Source organism: Megalobrama amblycephala, unplaced genomic scaffold, assembly GCF_018812025.1.
Source record: "Megalobrama amblycephala isolate DHTTF-2021 unplaced genomic scaffold, ASM1881202v1 scaffold466, whole genome shotgun sequence".
In the NCBI taxonomy this organism is placed as follows: domain Eukaryota; kingdom Metazoa; phylum Chordata; class Actinopteri; order Cypriniformes; family Xenocyprididae; genus Megalobrama; species Megalobrama amblycephala.
Genome location: NW_025953394.1, coordinates 67,441 through 85,148, shown reverse-complemented (window position 1 = coordinate 85,148; position 17,708 = coordinate 67,441). Strand labels below are relative to the sequence as shown.

Sequence of the window (17,708 nt, the reverse complement as noted above, 5' to 3'; positions counted from 1 at the left end):
TATGTAAACAAACTTTTAGTTTAGATATGATTAATCGCGATTAAATGTTTGATAGCACTTATAGCGATATATTGTATAAACTCAATATACTGCCAAGCCCTAGTAGTATCCTTTCTACATTTAAGAGTATTTCCCATGAATGGCATCAACACTGGTTGAATCGCCTTTGGTCTCCATGAATTGAAGCTTCAGCTTCCCCGGTGATGCATTGCTTGTCGGTTGAGTCCTGTGAAGTGACACACATATTTGCATACACTATTTAACATTTGAACTTCTTATGAAAACTTTTTCCGCCTCTTTCACAACATGTGCATATGCACACAAATTTGTTCTTTACCTCATTTTAATGTTGATGAATTTAAAGTATTCTAAATGAGCGACGGTCTGCCCGAGGTGAGTAATTTACATAAAACACCAAACTATGGTTTACCCCAAATTTACCCCAAAATCCCTGTAAAGGAAATTTCTTCACTGCGACAGCCCTAGGAGAAAGTGTGTGTTTTCCACAGAAAATAAAACATAATTTTGTGGTAAAATCATGGAAATAATTTGTAATTTTTATCCTGTTGTTTGTTAGATTATTAGCTTGGTCAGTTTCTTTGTGGGATTGTAAGATTGTAAGGACATTTGATATAACTTTTCAATATTTTTGCAAAGTGATATTGAACTGTAAATGTGGTCAAGACCTGCTAATAAAAACTTCAGTTGTGTATTTACTGGAAAATAATTGCACACCTTAGAATATTCGTCATCCAGTCAGATTCAAGGATTGAATATCTCTGTAGTATAACTAAAGCTAAGCTTGTTTTAAAAAAAAAAAATCCTGCAGCTCAACATACTTTAGTTTGTCCAATCTGTAGTTTGGATGGTTGAGTTTATCGGAGAGCAGCTTGACACCTGAATCTCCTGGGTGATTGTAGCTCAGATCCAGCTCCCTCAGGTGTGAGGGGTTTGAACTCAGAGCTGAAGACACATAACCACAGCCTTCCTCTGTCACCATACAGCCAGAGAGCCTATAAACACACACAGCAACAGCAAACATGACATTAGTTTGACAATCAGATCAGTCACTATCACACACTGACCTGTGCATTTTGCATTTGCAGGTATTTTCTGTAGATTCAGTCACAAAACAAACAAAGGTGTCTGTGGAAATGTACTAGAGTACAAGTATTCATTTACTTTTATTAATGTAGTGAAGTCAACAGACTATTTATACGTATGTGCATTATACAAAATTTTTTTTTTTTTTAAATAATTTATATCTATTTCAGCCATTCAGTAGGCATTATTTATGTTTAACCATAAAAAAAAAAACTTAAATAACCTCCCGCAATTTCCAGTGGCACCTTTTTTTTTTTTTTTAAATTTCATTGTTTTGAATTGAAAATATAATTTATGTGATTCATTACATTTTTAATTGAATATGATGACACAAAACAAAATTACAAAATCGTTTGAGGGTATGTGTGCATATTTCACAAAAAAGTAGTATTTACAAATAGTTCAAATGCAGTTAATTCTAGTTGCTAATAAATTATTTCTCTTAACCCTCTGGAGTCTGAGGCTGATTTGGGGCCTGGAGAAGTTTTGACATACCCTGACATTTGTGCTTTTTTCAGTTGTTCATAAACATATTAATGACAAAGGTGTATTCTGTATTCAGCACAAACTAGGCTACCATAATATGTGAGGACCATGTATGCACATGTTTGTGTTTTTGAAGGAATAACGTTTATGCGTGGTTATTGAAAAAACAAAAAAATTAAGTCACTGAAATAAGGCCAAAAATATATATTAAATCTGTGTTTACAAGACTTCTGGGTATTGGGGGTTGTAGACTAGAGTTTTTGCTTCAAAATTATGTAAAAATTATAATGCCTACTTGTTCATATAACACAATATATTGATTTAGTTTTTGTAAGACACTTTTTGACAAGAAACACAGTATGCGTGGAGGCTTGAATCATCATTAATAATGGCTCATTTACACCTGAGAAGACAAAAGAATTGCTTAAAGAACCTCTAATGGTGCTGCATATTAATGAGGCCTTTCAGTCAGGTAGGCTGTGAAAAAACGTCTATAATCATGTCTCAGCTCAATTTAAATTAATGGTATTCTATTATATTCTTTAAAATATAATGTATTTCTGTGATGCAAAGAGTCTGAATATAGGTTTTTAGTTTAAAAGCATTCACATTTGGAGAAATATTGATGGATTATCATATGTTTATGTCAATTTTCTATACAGAAGAGTTATATTTATTCTATATTCATTGTTATCACTATGAGCGCTGGTGTTTTCAATTCATACTTGTAGCCGGAGGGCGCTCTGTACACCTTTAGTCCACAATTTATTCCAAAGAATAAGAGGACATTTCAGGAATGGTGTTTTCAATTAATTCTTGCAGCCGGAGGGCGCTGTTACGGTACACAGGAGGCAGACACAGATGTAAACAGGTAACTTGCGTTTATTGACACCAGTAGAGCATAGAGCATGAAACAGGTAAGCAGAGTAGAGTAAATGGATGATAGTGATGGAGATAGTTACTGTCCTTTTCCTTTCAGATATGTACATGCTAGAGCTTGGAGATCGCTGGAGGTGACTGGAGCTGCCTGGAGCACACCCACACAGAAGACGAGGCACACAGAGGGAAGGAGACACGCTGGAGACAGGTAGGTATGGAACGAGGAGTCCTTGAGGTAAGCATTCACAGAAGTATACGCGAACGAGACCGGACATGGAGTGCTGTGTGTGTGTGCTCTTTATGGTGCTGCTGATGAGTGTGGTGATGAGGTGCAGGTGGTGGTGATCAGTACTCTGGGGATGGTGTGCGCTGGGATTGGTTGAGGTTGGAACCTGACGTGTCTGTGACAGTACCCCCCCCTCCACGGCCCGCTCTTGAGGGCCGAGGACCCCGACGCCGTGGTGGTCATCCTCTTCCCCTCGGTGCCGGTCTATCAGGATGGCTGTCGTGGAAAGTTTGGAGTAAGTTGGGATCAAGGATGTTGTTTCTTGGGACCCAGGAGCGTTCCTCGGGGCCGTATCCTTCCCAGTCGACTAAGTATTCCAGCTGACTACCACGACGCCGGGAGTCCAAGATCTCATGAACCTCGTATGCCGCACCGTCCTCCAGGATGAGTGGAAGGGGGGGTTCGGCGGGAGCCACGTCAGGTCCTGTGGAGAGAGCAGAAGGGTGGTAAGGTTTGAGGAGTGAGACGTGGAAAGTGGAGTGAATGCGGTACCCTTGTGGCAGCTGGAGTTGGTAAGTGACTGGGTTGACCTGCTTGATGATGGGAAATGGGCCAATGAACCTGGGACTCAGCTTTCTGCAGGGCAGACGCAGTCTGATGTCCCGGGTGGACAGCCAAACCTTCTGACCGGGCTGGAAGACAGGGGTGTTGGAACGTCGAAGGTCAGCTGTCATTCTGCATCTGCGCAGGGCTCGTTGCAGCTGATGATGCGCTGAGTCCCAGACCCTCTCTCTCTCTCGGAACCAGTAATCCACTGCCGGAACGTTAGAGGGTTCCCCGGTCCAGGGGAACAGTGGGGGTTGGTAGCCAAGTACGCACTGGAATGGTGTGAGTCCTGTAGTCGACTGCCGGAGAGAGTTCTGGGCGTACTCGGCCCAACCCAGGAACTGGTTCCAAGAGTCCTGGTGGTCATGACAGAAGGTACGGAGGAAGCGGCCGATCTCCTGGACCTTCCTTTCCGTCTGCCCGTTCGACTGCGGATGGTATCCCGAAGTTAGCCTGACGGCCACACCTAGGAGGAAATGGAATGCCTTCCACACTCTGGAGATGAACTGGGGTCCTCTGTCTGATACAATGTCCTGTGGTATCCCAAAATACCTGAACACATGGTTGAAGAGCATTTCTGCGGTTTCCATGGCAGTGGGCAATCCTCGTAGTGGAATGAGACGACAAGATTTGGAGAAACGGTCTATGATGACTAGGATGCAGGTATTTCCATCTGAAACAGGGAGATCAGTGATGAAGTCCACTCCTAGGTGTGACCATGGTCGGTTGGGAACGGGCAGAGGAAGGAGTTTCCCAGCTGGCAGATGACAAGGACTTTTGGAGATGGCGCACTCCCGACACCCCTGCACGTACCTTCTGACATCAGATGCCATCCCTGTTTCATTGACCCCCGGGTGACCAGTGCCTAGTGACGTGTGAGCTGAGTGGATGGTTGGAGTGCGTCGTGTCCGGGTGATGTAGAGCAAGCCAGGTGGACAGCCCGGCGGAGGGTTTGTGGAGGCATTGGAGGAGGGAATGGTCTCTTCTGACCAAGTGATGGGGCTTACAATGAGTGAGCTCGGGATGATAGGCTCAGGTTCTTCTGTCTTCTCTTCTGGAGCATGGAGACGGGAGAGAGCGTCGGCTTTGATGTTCTTTGAGCCTGGACGATAGGAGATGGTGTAGTTGAATCGGGAGAAGAACATGGCCCAACGGGCTTGTCTTGGATTTAATCTTCTATCAGAACGAAGATACTCCAGGTTTTTGTGGTCTGTTAGCACCAGAAACGCATGTTTGGCTCCCTCCAGCCAATGCCTCCACTCTTCCAAGGCAAGCTTTACAGCTAGGAGTTCCCTGTCACCGATGGAGTAGTTGACTTCCGCCGGGCTGAGCTTGCGGGAGAAGGCGGCGCATGGATGGAGTCTACTTGGCGTCCCCTGCTGCTGCGACAACACCGCTCCCACTCCGGTGGTAGAGGTGTCTACCTCTACGATGAAGGGTTGTTCTGGATCGGGGTGAACGAGTAAGGGAGCGGTGGTGAAGGCTTCCTTGAGGCGGTTAAAGGTGTTGGTGGCTGCTGGGTTCCAGGACAGAGACTTGGGCTTGTTTCGGAGAAGGCTGGTGAGTGGATGGGTGATGGAGCTGTAGTCTTTGATGAAACAATGGTAGAAGTTTGAGAATCAAAGGAAGCGTTGCAACTCTTTGATGGTAGTGGGTTCTGGCCAGTTGGTGATGGATTCCACCTTCCTCTCGTCCATCCGAATGCCACTGTGATCAATGATGTTTCCGAGGAATGAGACGGTGGGTTGATGGAATGAACACTTTTCTGCTTTGAGGAATAGATGGAACTGGCGTAGACGGGTGAGGACCTCCGCAACGTGTCGGCGATGTTCGGCCTGGCTCCGGGAGTAGATGAGTATATCGCCGATGTAGACTAGGACGAAGCGGTTGAGAAACTCCCGGAGCACCTCATGTATGAAGTCCTGGAATACGGAGGGGGCGTTGACCAGGCCATACGACATGACAAGGTACTCACAGTGACCAGTAGGGGTGATGAAGGCGGTCTTCGACTCGTCCCCCTCACGTATCCGGATGAGGTTGTACGCACTGCGGAGGTCCAGCTTCGTGAACACAGTGGCACCACGGAGATGTTCCAGGGCCGCTGGGACGAGAGGAAGGGGATATCTGAATTTGACGGTGATTTTATTGAGAGAGCGATAGTCAATGCATGGCCACAAGCCTCCGTCCTTTTTAGCCACAAAGAAGAAACTGGAAGCAGCAGGGGAAGTAGGCGGCCTGATGTATCCTTGGGCTAGGGTCTCCTTGATGTAATCCTCCATGGCCTTCTCCTCCGGGATGGATAGTGGGTAGATCTTACCCTTCGGCACTGGTTCACCCGGAAGCAGGTCGATGGCACAGTCCCATGGCCGATGTGGAGGCAGCTTGGAAGCCCTTTGTGGGCAGAAGACATCGCTGAAGGGGGCGTAACACTTGGGGATGTCGATGGAGCATTGTTCAACTGGACTCTCGATGGATGTAGCACAGAGGGAGAGATCAGAAGATGGAGAAGGTGGCACAGGAAGTTCAGTTAGACAGCGAGAGAAACAGGTGTCACCCCACTTCAGGATTTCGCCCGTCTTCCAGGAGATGGTCGGGTTGTGCTGCTCCAACCAGGGGTGCCCTAGAACCACGTCAGCGGTGGAATCCTCCAGAACCAGCAGATGTAATTCCTCTTGATGGAGTAGACCGACTTGAAGCTTGAGGGGTCCTGCCACTGTGCGGACATGCTTACAGCTGAGAGGCTTGCCAGTTATGGAGTTGATCTGGTAGATTGTCGGAGACGGAGAGGTCTTGCCGGCTGACCCTGAGTCGAGGAGCGCGACCACTGTAAGGGAGATATCAGCGGCAGTAAGATTGACGACAGTGGTGAGTGGTTTCATCTTTTGAGTACAAGGAATGATGGCACTCACCATGGGTCGAGGAGGTCGTGTGGGGCACGCTGCAATCGCATGCCCAGGAGCGCCACAGTATAAACACAAGTTCAGGGTCAGCCGACGGCAGCGCTCAGCAGGTGATAAACTTGAGTTCTCAATATCCATTGATTCGTTGGCTAGTTCTGGGGAGCTGACGGGTTCGGATCGGCAGAGGAGCGTGTTGGGAAATGACGGGTCCTGGTGCTCTTGGAGGCACGCCTGCATGTGAGTGGCACAGCGGATGGAGAGCTGGATGAACTTCTCGAGGCCGATGGAGTCCTCGCATGCAGTGAGATGCAGCCGTACCCGAGGTTCCAATCCTTGACGATATGTGGTAATCAGAGCTTGTTCGTTCCATCCGCTAACTGCAGTAAGCGTTCTGAATTGCAAAGCATAGTCGTAAATAGACATTGATCCTTGTTTTAAATTATAGAGTTTCTCATCAGCAGATGAATCCGTAATCGGTTTTCCGAATACCTCCCGGAAGTGGGAAATAAACGCCGGATAGGACTGTGTCACTGCACCACATTGTGACCAGATGGAATCGGCCCACTTCAATGCTTTGCCGCTTAACTGAGAGATGATAAAGGCGATTTTGGATGTCTCGCTCGGGTACAGGTGCGGCTGCATCTCCAGGACCAGTTCGCATTGCAGCAGGAATCCGCTGCAATCCTCCGCCGATCCTGAGTAGGGCGCCGGTTTGGCCATGGGACTGGCGTACGGCGGCGGTGAAGAAGATCCTGTGGTGCTGGCTGTGGTGTTCGCTGGTGCAGGTGAGGGAGAAGTGACTGGAGATGGTGGCGGTGGATTGGCGGTGAGGGTTCGCCGAAGCGCATCCACCAGGGCCTGAAATGGATCCGGTTGGCTCATACTGGGTCTGCGGTGTTGGTCCAGTCTTCTGTTACGGTACACAGGAGGCAGACACAGATGTAAACAGGTAACAGCGTTTATTGACACCAGTAGAGTATAGAGCATGAAACAGGTAAGCAGAGTAGAGTAAATGGATGATTAGATGATAGTGATGGAGATAGTTACTGTCCTTTTCCTTTCAGAAATGTACACGCTGGAGCTTGGAGATCGTTGGAGGTGACTGGAGCTGACTGGAGCACACCCACACAGAAGATGAGGCACACAGAGGGAAGGAGACACGCTGGAGACAGGTAGGTATGGAACGAGGAGTCCTTGAGGTAAGCATTCACAGAAGTATATGCGAACGAGACCGCACATGGAGTGCTGTGTGTGTGTGCTCTTTATGGTGCTGCTGATGAGGTGCAGGTGGCGGTGATCAGTACTCTGGGGATGGTGTGCGCTGGGATTGGTTGAGGTTGGAACCTGACGTGTCTGTGACAGGCGCTCTCTGTGCACATTTAGTCCACAAATTATTCTAAAGAAGAAGAAGAACCAGGAACTAACGGCATGTCTTCCAGAGGTCGCTGACATACAGGCTTTTACATACAGATAAAAAATTTTCAAGACAATAAATACACGATTGAGATGATGTATGCCTGTATTGAGAATTTGCATCTGAATAGCGCTGGCTCCGTGGGCGTGGCCGCATTAGCAGATAATGAGCTGAATCACGGATTTCTGACATGTGTCTCTTTTCATACAGATTAAATAAACACAGAATTTTTGTTTTCGATATGACTTATATGATTTAAAACCTGACATTTCAACGTGTCTTTAGACCTAAGTCTATCTTTTTTGTGATTAGTAGTCACTAAGTTATAGTTCATTTTCTGAGAACTATCAGATTAAACTTTGTTCAGAGGGAGAGGACAGATCATACATCATTTTAGTTTTCTTTATTTTGCAAAAAGCACAACATTTTGTTTTTACTCTGAGTGTATACAAATAAAAGAAGATATTCTATAGTTTCAATTGATGTATTACTTATGTCTCTATGACAAAAAATGACGGAGTATTTTAAGTCTGTTTTGCTGCAATGTGAAAAAAAACCTCAGGGAGTTAAATACCTTTAAAAACTTTATTAAATAAATTTAAATTTAAAATAACTAAAGCTTTTATTTTAGCAGAAACCACAGGGAGCTAATAACAAACAAACAGTGACACACCTTAATGCTTCACAATTGCTTAAAATATATATAAACAGTTCTCATTACAAAATTGGAAAAATGTTTGGCTGATATTGTTTTTCTTTTCACATCCATGTTATGAGTGGCCCTAACTCATTTGCAGGAGTTTGCAGCATTTACTGTTAATTGAGCTGTTCTTAAATGCTGAAAACAGGATCATGAGTGTGTAAATGAACATAGTACCTTACCTAACATTTCAGAATTTATATTTAGAGGAATACATAGCAACATTTATAATTTGATAACAAGCCATATCCCATTCTTTCAACCATGCAATGTTAGAATTAAAAAAGAAAAAGAAAAAGTGCCATCCAACTGACAAGTAACACAGTTCTGTAATTGCCATTTGGGGTGTGGTGGTAATTTTGGACCTTAGCTAAGATGCTAATGGTGTCTTGCACACATCCTCTAGATCAGTGGCTCTCAAACCTGTCCTGGGGACCCCTCACCACTGCACATTTTGCATGTTTCCCTCATCTAACACACCTGATTCAACTCATCAACTAATTAGTAGAAACTGCAAGAGTTGAATTGGGTGTGTCTGATGAGGGAGACATACAAAATGTGCAGTGGTAAGGGTCCCCAGGACAGGTTTGAGAACCACTGCTCTAGATGGTGTTACCAGTTTGTATGTCGGAAGCAATCAATGCATTAAATACATTTATTTGAAACACAGCATTTTGCAGCATCTTTAGTAATTGTTTCAGGCCATGTCATGACTTCCATCATCATACAGTCAACTCAACTCCCCACCCTAAACAAGTTTTTCGAGTCACTTATCAGGTTGGAGAATGCAGACATTATGGGGAAAAAATCACATTACTGCAAATTTTGTTTTAACTCTTGTTCTGGCAATTCATTGAGAGCAGATGTCATATTTAGTGACAAAATCTAATGGTCATTTAATGGAAACATGGAAAACCATTTACCTCAGTATCTGCAGTTGGCAGTTTGGACTCTTCAGTCCATCAGAAAGAAGCTTCACTCCTGAATCCTGCAGGTCATTGTTACTCAGGTCCAGCTCTCCCAGGAACATGTTTGAGGATTTTAGAGCTGAGGACAAACTCTTACAGGAGTGAGCGGTGAGATTACAGGACTGTAGCCTGTGTAGAGTACAAAACAAACAGATATAATGGGTTTATTAGATAGGGTTTATAATCTGAAGCACAGATGATTTTTGACTGTATCTTTGACTGTAGTGATGTTGTTGAGGGAATCAGAACCATCAGATGTATTCAATGATTATTGAATTTAAGATTTTAAGGTTATAAAACAAAATTAAATGGCTTCCTTTATATTATATAAGTGTAAAGGCCAATTCACACCGCACCGACAAACGCCAACAAATACCAACAAACGCCAATGAACAAGTTGGCCGTTGGATTTAGAATTCTATGAGAATGTTCACACTGCCCCAACAAACACCAACAAACGAGTGACGTCTGACTGGGAAAATTCCACAACTATACGTGTAACCAATGACATGTTAACAATATTTTCAGCCAAGTTTATTATATTAATGATATAGTATCATATATTTTTTCATTGTATTAAAGTATTGAGGCAAAACAAAAATACTAACCTGAAATACGAAGTGCTGTAGCCACCGATCTGATCGTAACCTATTGCGTTGTGGTTGGTAGCTATACACCGGTTTTTAAAAATTTTTTTTAGCGTGACCCTTTTTATTAACGAGACTCATAAGCATATACAACCATGCAGCTAAACAAGCCAAAACAAATTATTAAAAAACGAAACTGAAGGTAAACCTGCGTTGCTCTCATGGTGGTTATAACGTTACCTCTCTCTTTCGGTGAAGTGGAGCAGCTGCTCTTGCTGAATGGCACGGATTGCACTATGGAGTATTGTACCTTTTGTATATTTAATTTTTTTTTAACTGTATTTTATATTTTATAACGAACAAGCTGTGATGTCAAGTTTCCAGTGCTTTGTTGTGTGTGCGTGAGGCGCGATCAAACAGCTGTCTTTGCAGGGGACTTGCCTCATCGTCATGGCAACCGTTCGTAGCCAGGTCAGATTACGTCAGAGTTTGTTGCCATTTGTTGGAAAACTGTTCACACTGCGCAGACATTCCACGACCCGACAAACACAGATTAAACATGTTCAGTCGGTTGAAAACTGACTTCGACCAACGCCAACAAACACCAACAGATGCCAACAGGGGTATCACACCGATCCAACAAACTCCAACAGACAAGTTTGTTGGCGTTTGTTGGCTGTTGTCGGTGCGGTGTGAATTGGCCTTAAAATGCTTCAATAATTCAGCTCTTCATAAAGTATCGAACCAGGCCAGTTTACTCACTATTTTATGTAAAGATGAAATGATTCAGGCAATGATCCAGATTACCAAATCTGGATTACCAGTGCTCTGAATGGAACTACATAGCATAATGTAGGCTACTAGTTAAATAATAACAGTTAAAACAGTTATCATGGGATAACTTGAAGGTTACTTTAACATCCTGTTACATCCTTTAAAATACTTGTTACACAAGTCTAATAACTGATATTTTGTTGTGCACTACCAACCCTGTGATACTACAGCATGAAATCCAGCAGTATTGTGATAATCAGGAATGCAGAACAATGTTAAAAACATGCAAAGTGAAGAAGTTATTAGCTAGTGTATTATTTAGACTCAGACATCAAAAACCGCACATGAAAGTCATCAATGGTAACAATCAATTAAAAGATTTATGCTGCAGTGCATGCTGGGTAACAGTACAGTACAAAACTCATGGCTCCCAGCATGCACTGCATCAATAATAAGTAATGAAGCTGAATTGTCTTAAATTTTTCTGCTTTTATTTTTGCTGTCGTTTTTCTTGTGACTTTTTAAGAGCTTGTTTTGTGATGTTGAGTTGATCTGTTTATCTGAATATTTTGTTGATTGTCACCATTGTTGAGGTTTGTATGACGAGTGTTTATATCTAAATGTGCAATGTTTAAAATAATATTTGTACAAACGAGTCACCTTGTCTAATTTTGAATGCATCACACTAATATTTTTATCTCAACTATATTTAACAGATTTTCACATTTAATACCACTACCACTCTTCTATTTGCTTCTATCTATCATCAAACTACAAAACAGTACATGCTAAATTCATAAATGTGATCATGTTTTGAAAGTGGAGTGATTGATGTCAGTGTTTCTTACTGAGCAGATCTGGATTCTTTAACCACAGGCAGCAGCTTCTGAAGAACTTCATCTGCTGTATTTTGTTCTCCAATAAACTGTTTTAGATGAAAAACATCCATCATCTGCTCTGATGTCAGCAACACATAAACCAGAGCTGACCACTGTGAAGAGGAGAGTTTGGTTTCTCCTATTTTTCCAGATTTCAGATAGCGTTGGATCTCCAGCATCAGTGAATCATCACCCAGTTCATTCAGACAGTGGAACAGATTAATGGATCTCTCTGGAGAGTGATTCTCCATAATCATCTGTTTGATGTACTGAACTGTTTCCTCTTTGTTGTAGGAGCAGCTTCCTGTCTGTCTCAGTAGTTTTTGTAAGAGAGTCTGATTGAACTCCAATGAGAGACCCAGAAAGAAACGCAGGAAAAGGTCCAGATGTCCATTCTTATGCTGTAAAGTCTCATCCACAGCTCTCTGATGCAGCTCAGATAATGAATAATATTTATTCCGATTTATAATTTTAGAAAACAGACATCGTTTGGCTTTCTCAAACACATTTCTTTTCTTGTTTGTAAAGTAAATGTGTGCATATAGAGCTGCTAGATGTTCCTGGATGCTCAGATGAACAAAGCTGAAGACTTTCCCCTGATACAAGCCAAACTCCTCTCTGAAGATCTGAGTGCACAATCCTGAGTACACTGATGCTTCTGTCACATCAATGCCACACTCTCTCAGATCTTTCTTATAGAAGATCAGGTTGCCTTTCACAAGCTGCTGGAAAGCCAGTTTCCCCAGTCTGAGAATCAAGTCTTCATCTTTCGCTTTCCTCTGATAGTCCTTCTCATGTTTGATGTTGGTCTGAATGATCAAGAAGTGTGTGTACATTTGAGTGAGCGTCCTGGGAATCTCTCCACTCTCTGCTTCACTCAACATCTTCTCTAGAACAGTGGCTGAGATCCAGCAGAACACTGGGATGTGGCACATGATGTGGAGGCTCCTTGATGACTTCAGGTGTGAGATGATCCTGTCGGCCAGACTCTGATCACCGATTCTCTTCCTGAAGTATTCCTCCTTCTGTGGCTCATTGAAGCCTCGTACCTCTGTCACTCGATGGACACACTCAGACGGGACGAGATCAGCTGCTGCTGGTCTGGAGGTGATCCAGATGAGAGCAGAGGGAAGCAGATTCCCCACAATGAGGTTCATCAGCAGCTCGTCCACTGAGGCTGATTCAGATATATTACACAGTTTCACTTTGCTCTTAAAGTTCAGAGACAGACGGCACTCATCCAGACCATCAAAGATGAACAACACTTTATATTCATCACTGGATATTTCCATGTGTTTTGTTTCAGGGAAAAAGACATGAAGAAGATTTGAAAGACTGAGTGTTTTGTCCTTCATCAAGTTGAGCTCTCTGAAAGGAAGTGGAAATATGAGCTGGACATCCTGATTCTTGTTCCCTTCAGCCCAGTCCAGGATGAACTTCTGCACAGAGACTGTTTTTCCGATGCCAGCGACTCCCTTTGTCAGCACAGCTGTGATGGGTTTGTCTTGTCCAGGTAAAGGTCTAAAGATGTCACAACATTTGATTGGTGTGTCCTCTGTTTCTGCTCTCCTGGATTGTATCTCAATCTGTCTCACCTCATGCTCATTATTGATCTCTCCACTTTCACTCTCTGTGATGTAGAGCTCTGTGTAGATCTCATTCAGGAGTGTTGGGTTTCCTTGCTTTGCAGTTCCTTCACACAGACACTGAAACTTCTTCCTCAGGTTTGATCTAAATGTGTTGAGGCTGTCGGCTTTATGACTGTAAAATAAAAATTACACATTATTACATGGTTTAATAAGCTACTTCTGTATCATATATTCAAATTCAAATATTTGTTATAGAAATGTTTTACCTGAGACCAGGCTGTGTATCTCCACTCTTTAAATATATTGACTGACCTATAGACATGTCACTCTTCATAGACACACAGCTTGACTCTGGTTCTGATCTTCTCTGATGAACTGAGCTAAAACCGAGAGAGATTAATGTTAATATTTCAAATGACTGTATTCATTAACTCAATTATTTATATATCATTAAAGAAATCACTTTAAAGTGTGTTACATTATAAAATAAAGATAAATCCCCCCCCCCCCCCCCCCAAAAAAAAAAAAAAAAAAGATAATATAAAATGCCATACTACAATCATACTTTTATAGAAATGTTTTACCTGAGGCCAGTCCGTGTATCTCCACCCTTTAAATGTACTGGCTTATCCATAGACATGTCACTCTTCATAGACACATAGCTGGACTCTGGTTCTGATCTCCTCTTATGAACTGAGCTAAAACAGAGAGAGATTAATGTTAACATTTCAAATTACTGTATTCATTAACTCAATTATTTATATATCATTAAAGAAATCACTATAAAATGTCTTACATTATAAAGTAAAGATAAACCCCCCCCCCCCCCCCCCCCCCAAAAAAAAAAAAGATAATATTAAAATGCCATACTACAATCATATTTTTATAGTAATGTTATACCTGAAGCCAGTCCGTGTATCTCCACCCTTTAAATGTACTGGCTTATCCATAGACATGTCACTCTTCATAGACACACAGCTGGGCTCTGGTTCTGATCTCCTCTGATGAACTGAGCTAAAACAGAACATCCTTTATTATTACAATCATCTTAAGATAAGATCTCAAAAAAGCATATTTTAATAAAAAGCACTCAAGGAGGCTTATTGTTATTAATAAATGTTATAACAAAAGAAACATACAGAACAATATATGTTTTTTTTTTTTTTCTGTAGACAGTCATTTCCTCTATAACATTAAAGGATATTTAATGTGTTAGTCAAAGCACCTGCATCCTGGAAAATAATCTTCATTTCTAGATGTTTGTGTGTCATCCATGATAGGTCTGAGTTTGATCTCCACCACTGACTCCCGATGGAAGTGACAAACAATCACAAAAACTAAAGTAATCAAACAGCCATCATAACTCCACTGAAATGGAAGTTGAGAGCTGGAGAAACAGATCACGATCACTCAAATACATAAGGTTAGTCACATGTAAACACAAATGCACTTTAGACTTTAGACTTTATGACCAGGAGCCGGTTGCATAAACCACTTAGACTAGTCTTAAAAGTTAAGACACTAATGTTTTTTCTTGAAGAGTGGTCCTAATTTTTTCCGTTACATAAAAAGGTAGACTGGTGTCATTTGAATTGGAAAAATAACATTGATTACCCCTTGGTCAACTGCAAGTTGGTCAAACTAGTTCTTAAGACACAGTCTTAATATAGTGACTAAGTTTATGCAACTGGCCCGAGAGTGGCATGTCATGGGTTGCCAATCGAAAAAAATGTCCAGCACAAATCTGACTCAAAACCTGTCAAAAGGAATGAAAACTAGCTCAGTTTCAGTGTTGCCAAGTCTGTGGTTTTACCATGGAATGGGGATACTGTTAAAGTGTTTCTGCAGTCTTGATTTCCCCCTCCTGAAAGTTAAAGGTCGCTCTATTTTCAGGATAATGTTGATTAGCAATTGGGTTAGTGTTGTCACAAGACCTGGCAACCCAGGTCTTGGTTAGATCCCAATTACATGTTTTAAATTAATGAAATTAATATTTGTGTCACTTAGCATAACAATTAATTGATTACAAATTGATTATAGTATTATTATTAACTATACCACATTGCTAATATTGTGTAAAATTAATATTAAATTACTTTTACAGTTCATAGTATGTGCAACAGTCCTTATCCTTATAAAAAAAAATTATTTTTATAAAAAAAAAAAATTAGGCATGGCTGTGTTTCCAGTTTGTTTCATTTTGCAATACATAATCATTAATTTTATATTTCAAGCATGTTGTTTGTGCACTTAAACATTATACAATAGTAAAATAGGTTATAATTAGTCAAGACATCACAATAACAACATTTGATCAGCCATTAACACCTGGGTCCTAAATGAGACCCGATTCCTGGGGGAGACTTGATTTCTCTTGACACCAGTAGCACTTCTTTGTAGTGTTATGTTGAGATGTATGTCACTTTTGTCTTTGGGTGTGTGTCTCTCTCTCTCTCTCTCTCTCTCTCTCTCTCTCTCCCACTCTGTCACTTTCACAGGTTGCCCCGCCCTAACTGAATGAGCCGGTAACGTGTCCCGTGGTTGACCGAGGTGGAACTGTGCATCTAGACTCTGATCTGGGGTGTGGAATGATGTTGTTGATAGTGCTGTTGTATAAAACTGTTGTGATTGCTGATAAGAACTATAAATATTTCTGTGTAGTGCCTTCTGTAAATACTGTATATGTCAAATATTCCTATTTATCTTACCCACCCTGTGTTTTTGTTTTCTGCCGACTGTTTTGTTTTCTTTTAACGTGGCTGAGTGTTTCGCCTGTTACTGTAAATACTGTAAATATCACTTAAGTATGGAAGCCCTAGGGGTTGGGTGCCACTTTTTTTTCAGTCCCTGTATTTTTGTTTAGACTTTATTTGTTAGGGTAGTATGTTTTCTTTGGGAAAAAGGTAGACCCTGCAGTCCATTTGCTAGTGCACAGACATGGTCTGTGTGAGCAGGAAGGCTAAGTAGATATTGATTGTTTTGTTTCATATTCTCAAAGCCTTGTTTTACTAAATTAGAGTATTATGTTTTTAATGCAGACACAATCATCATGGATTTGTAAGCCATTAGTCACGCCCATATTTGATCTCAGAAATTAGTCCGGGGCTGATGGCTGTGATGCAAGTAACTGTTGAGCATTTTAAATAGTGTTTGTAAGTGTTTAGATTTTATTATTTTAATGGGATTAAAATAAATATATGCATTATGGTTATTTTGGGGTTGTTACAATAGGACCAGCCGGGAGACAGAAGATAGATTAACAGGTAGTTTATTGAACACAAGCAGAGTATATGGATGGCAACAGGTGAGTAAACAGATGCAAGTTCGTGACTGATGAATGATATGAAGAATGACACAGTCCTTTTGTGGTTGCAGAGTGACAATGGAGAATGATACTTGCTGAATGGAGTAGATGACTTCAAACAACACTTCACACCAGATAGAAGACGAGGAGAGGAGCTTGGGTACACAGAGTACAGGTAAGTAGCAAGAGGAGTCCTTGAGGTAAGCATACAGGTAAGTCCTTTGATGCAAACGAGACCGGACAATGTGACTGTGTGTGAGTGTGTCTTAAGTAGTGCTGGTGGTGAGCGTGCTGATGAGGTGCAGGTGACGGTGATTAGTATTCAGGGGATGGTGTGCACTGTGATTGGAGGGTGCTGGAGCCTGGCGTGTCTGTGACAGTACCCCCCCCCCCCCACGTCGGACCCCGACGTCGTGGCGGTCTACCTCTTCCACAAGGTGCAGGTCTGTTGGGATGTGTCGAGTGGAAGGTGTCCAGCAGGTTGGGATCTAAGATGTCTTTGCGTGGTACCCAGGAACGTTCCTCAGGACCATAGCCTTCCCAGTCCACAAGGTACTCAAGTTGTCCGCCATGACGCCGGGAGTCCAAGATGTCTCGCACCTCGTATGCTGCTCCGTCCTCCAGGATGAGAGGAAGGGGGGGTTCGGCTTCGGTCACGGCAGGTTCTGTAGGAAGAGGAACAGAAGGGTGGTGAGGTTTCAGAAGTGATACATGGAAGGTTGGGTGAATACGATACTCAGGAGGTAATTGTAGCTTGTAGGTGACTGGGTTGAACTGCTCCAAGATGGTGAATGGGCCAATGAATCTGGGACTCAGCTTACGGCAGGGTAGACGCATGCGGATATCTCTGGTGGATAACCATACCTTCTGTCCGGGTTGGTAAGCAGGGGCCTCAGAGCGTCGTAGATCCGCGGTCATCCTGCGTCTATGAAGGGCCCGTTGTAACTGATGGTGGGCTGAGTCCCAGACCCTCTCGCTCTCTCTGAACCAGTAGTCGACTGATGGTACGTCGGATGGTTCCCCAGACCAGGGGAACAGTGGGGGTTGGTAACCGAGCACGCACTGGAAAGGTGTCAGGCCGGTGGTAGACTGGCGTAGGGAGTTTTGGGCGTACTCGGCCCAACCCAGATACTGGTTCCAAGAGTCCTGGTGGCCATGGCAGAAGGTACGGAGGAATCGCCCGACTTCTTGGATCTTGCGTTCCGTCTGCCCATTTGACTGCGGATGGTATCCCGAGGAGAGGCTCACGGTGACACCTAGGAGTGAGAAGAAGGCTTTCCAGACCCGTGAGAT

General features: G+C 42.8%; 1 protein-coding gene across 1 annotated transcript in view; it reads right to left on the bottom strand.

The window, feature by feature from the left end:
* The window catches only part of LOC125261702 (NACHT, LRR and PYD domains-containing protein 3-like), a gene marked incomplete at its 3' end in the record, with an annotated part of 41,817 nt that extends 24,484 nt beyond the window's left edge, over nucleotides 1–17,333 (bottom strand). Inside the window, exons 1-7 of the mRNA XM_048180265.1 lie at nucleotides 16,841–17,333; nucleotides 14,012–14,120; nucleotides 13,696–13,809; nucleotides 13,378–13,491; nucleotides 11,493–13,283; nucleotides 9,239–9,412; nucleotides 840–1,013 (exon numbers count right to left, since the gene is read on the bottom strand). Coding sequence (XP_048036222.1) covers nucleotides 840–1,013; nucleotides 9,239–9,412; nucleotides 11,493–13,283; nucleotides 13,378–13,491; nucleotides 13,696–13,809; nucleotides 14,012–14,120; nucleotides 16,841–17,333 — 2,969 coding nt within the window. The remainder of the gene's footprint in view (nucleotides 1–839; nucleotides 1,014–9,238; nucleotides 9,413–11,492; nucleotides 13,284–13,377; nucleotides 13,492–13,695; nucleotides 13,810–14,011; nucleotides 14,121–16,840) is intronic.
* Between the last annotated feature and the right edge of the window lie 375 nt (nucleotides 17,334–17,708).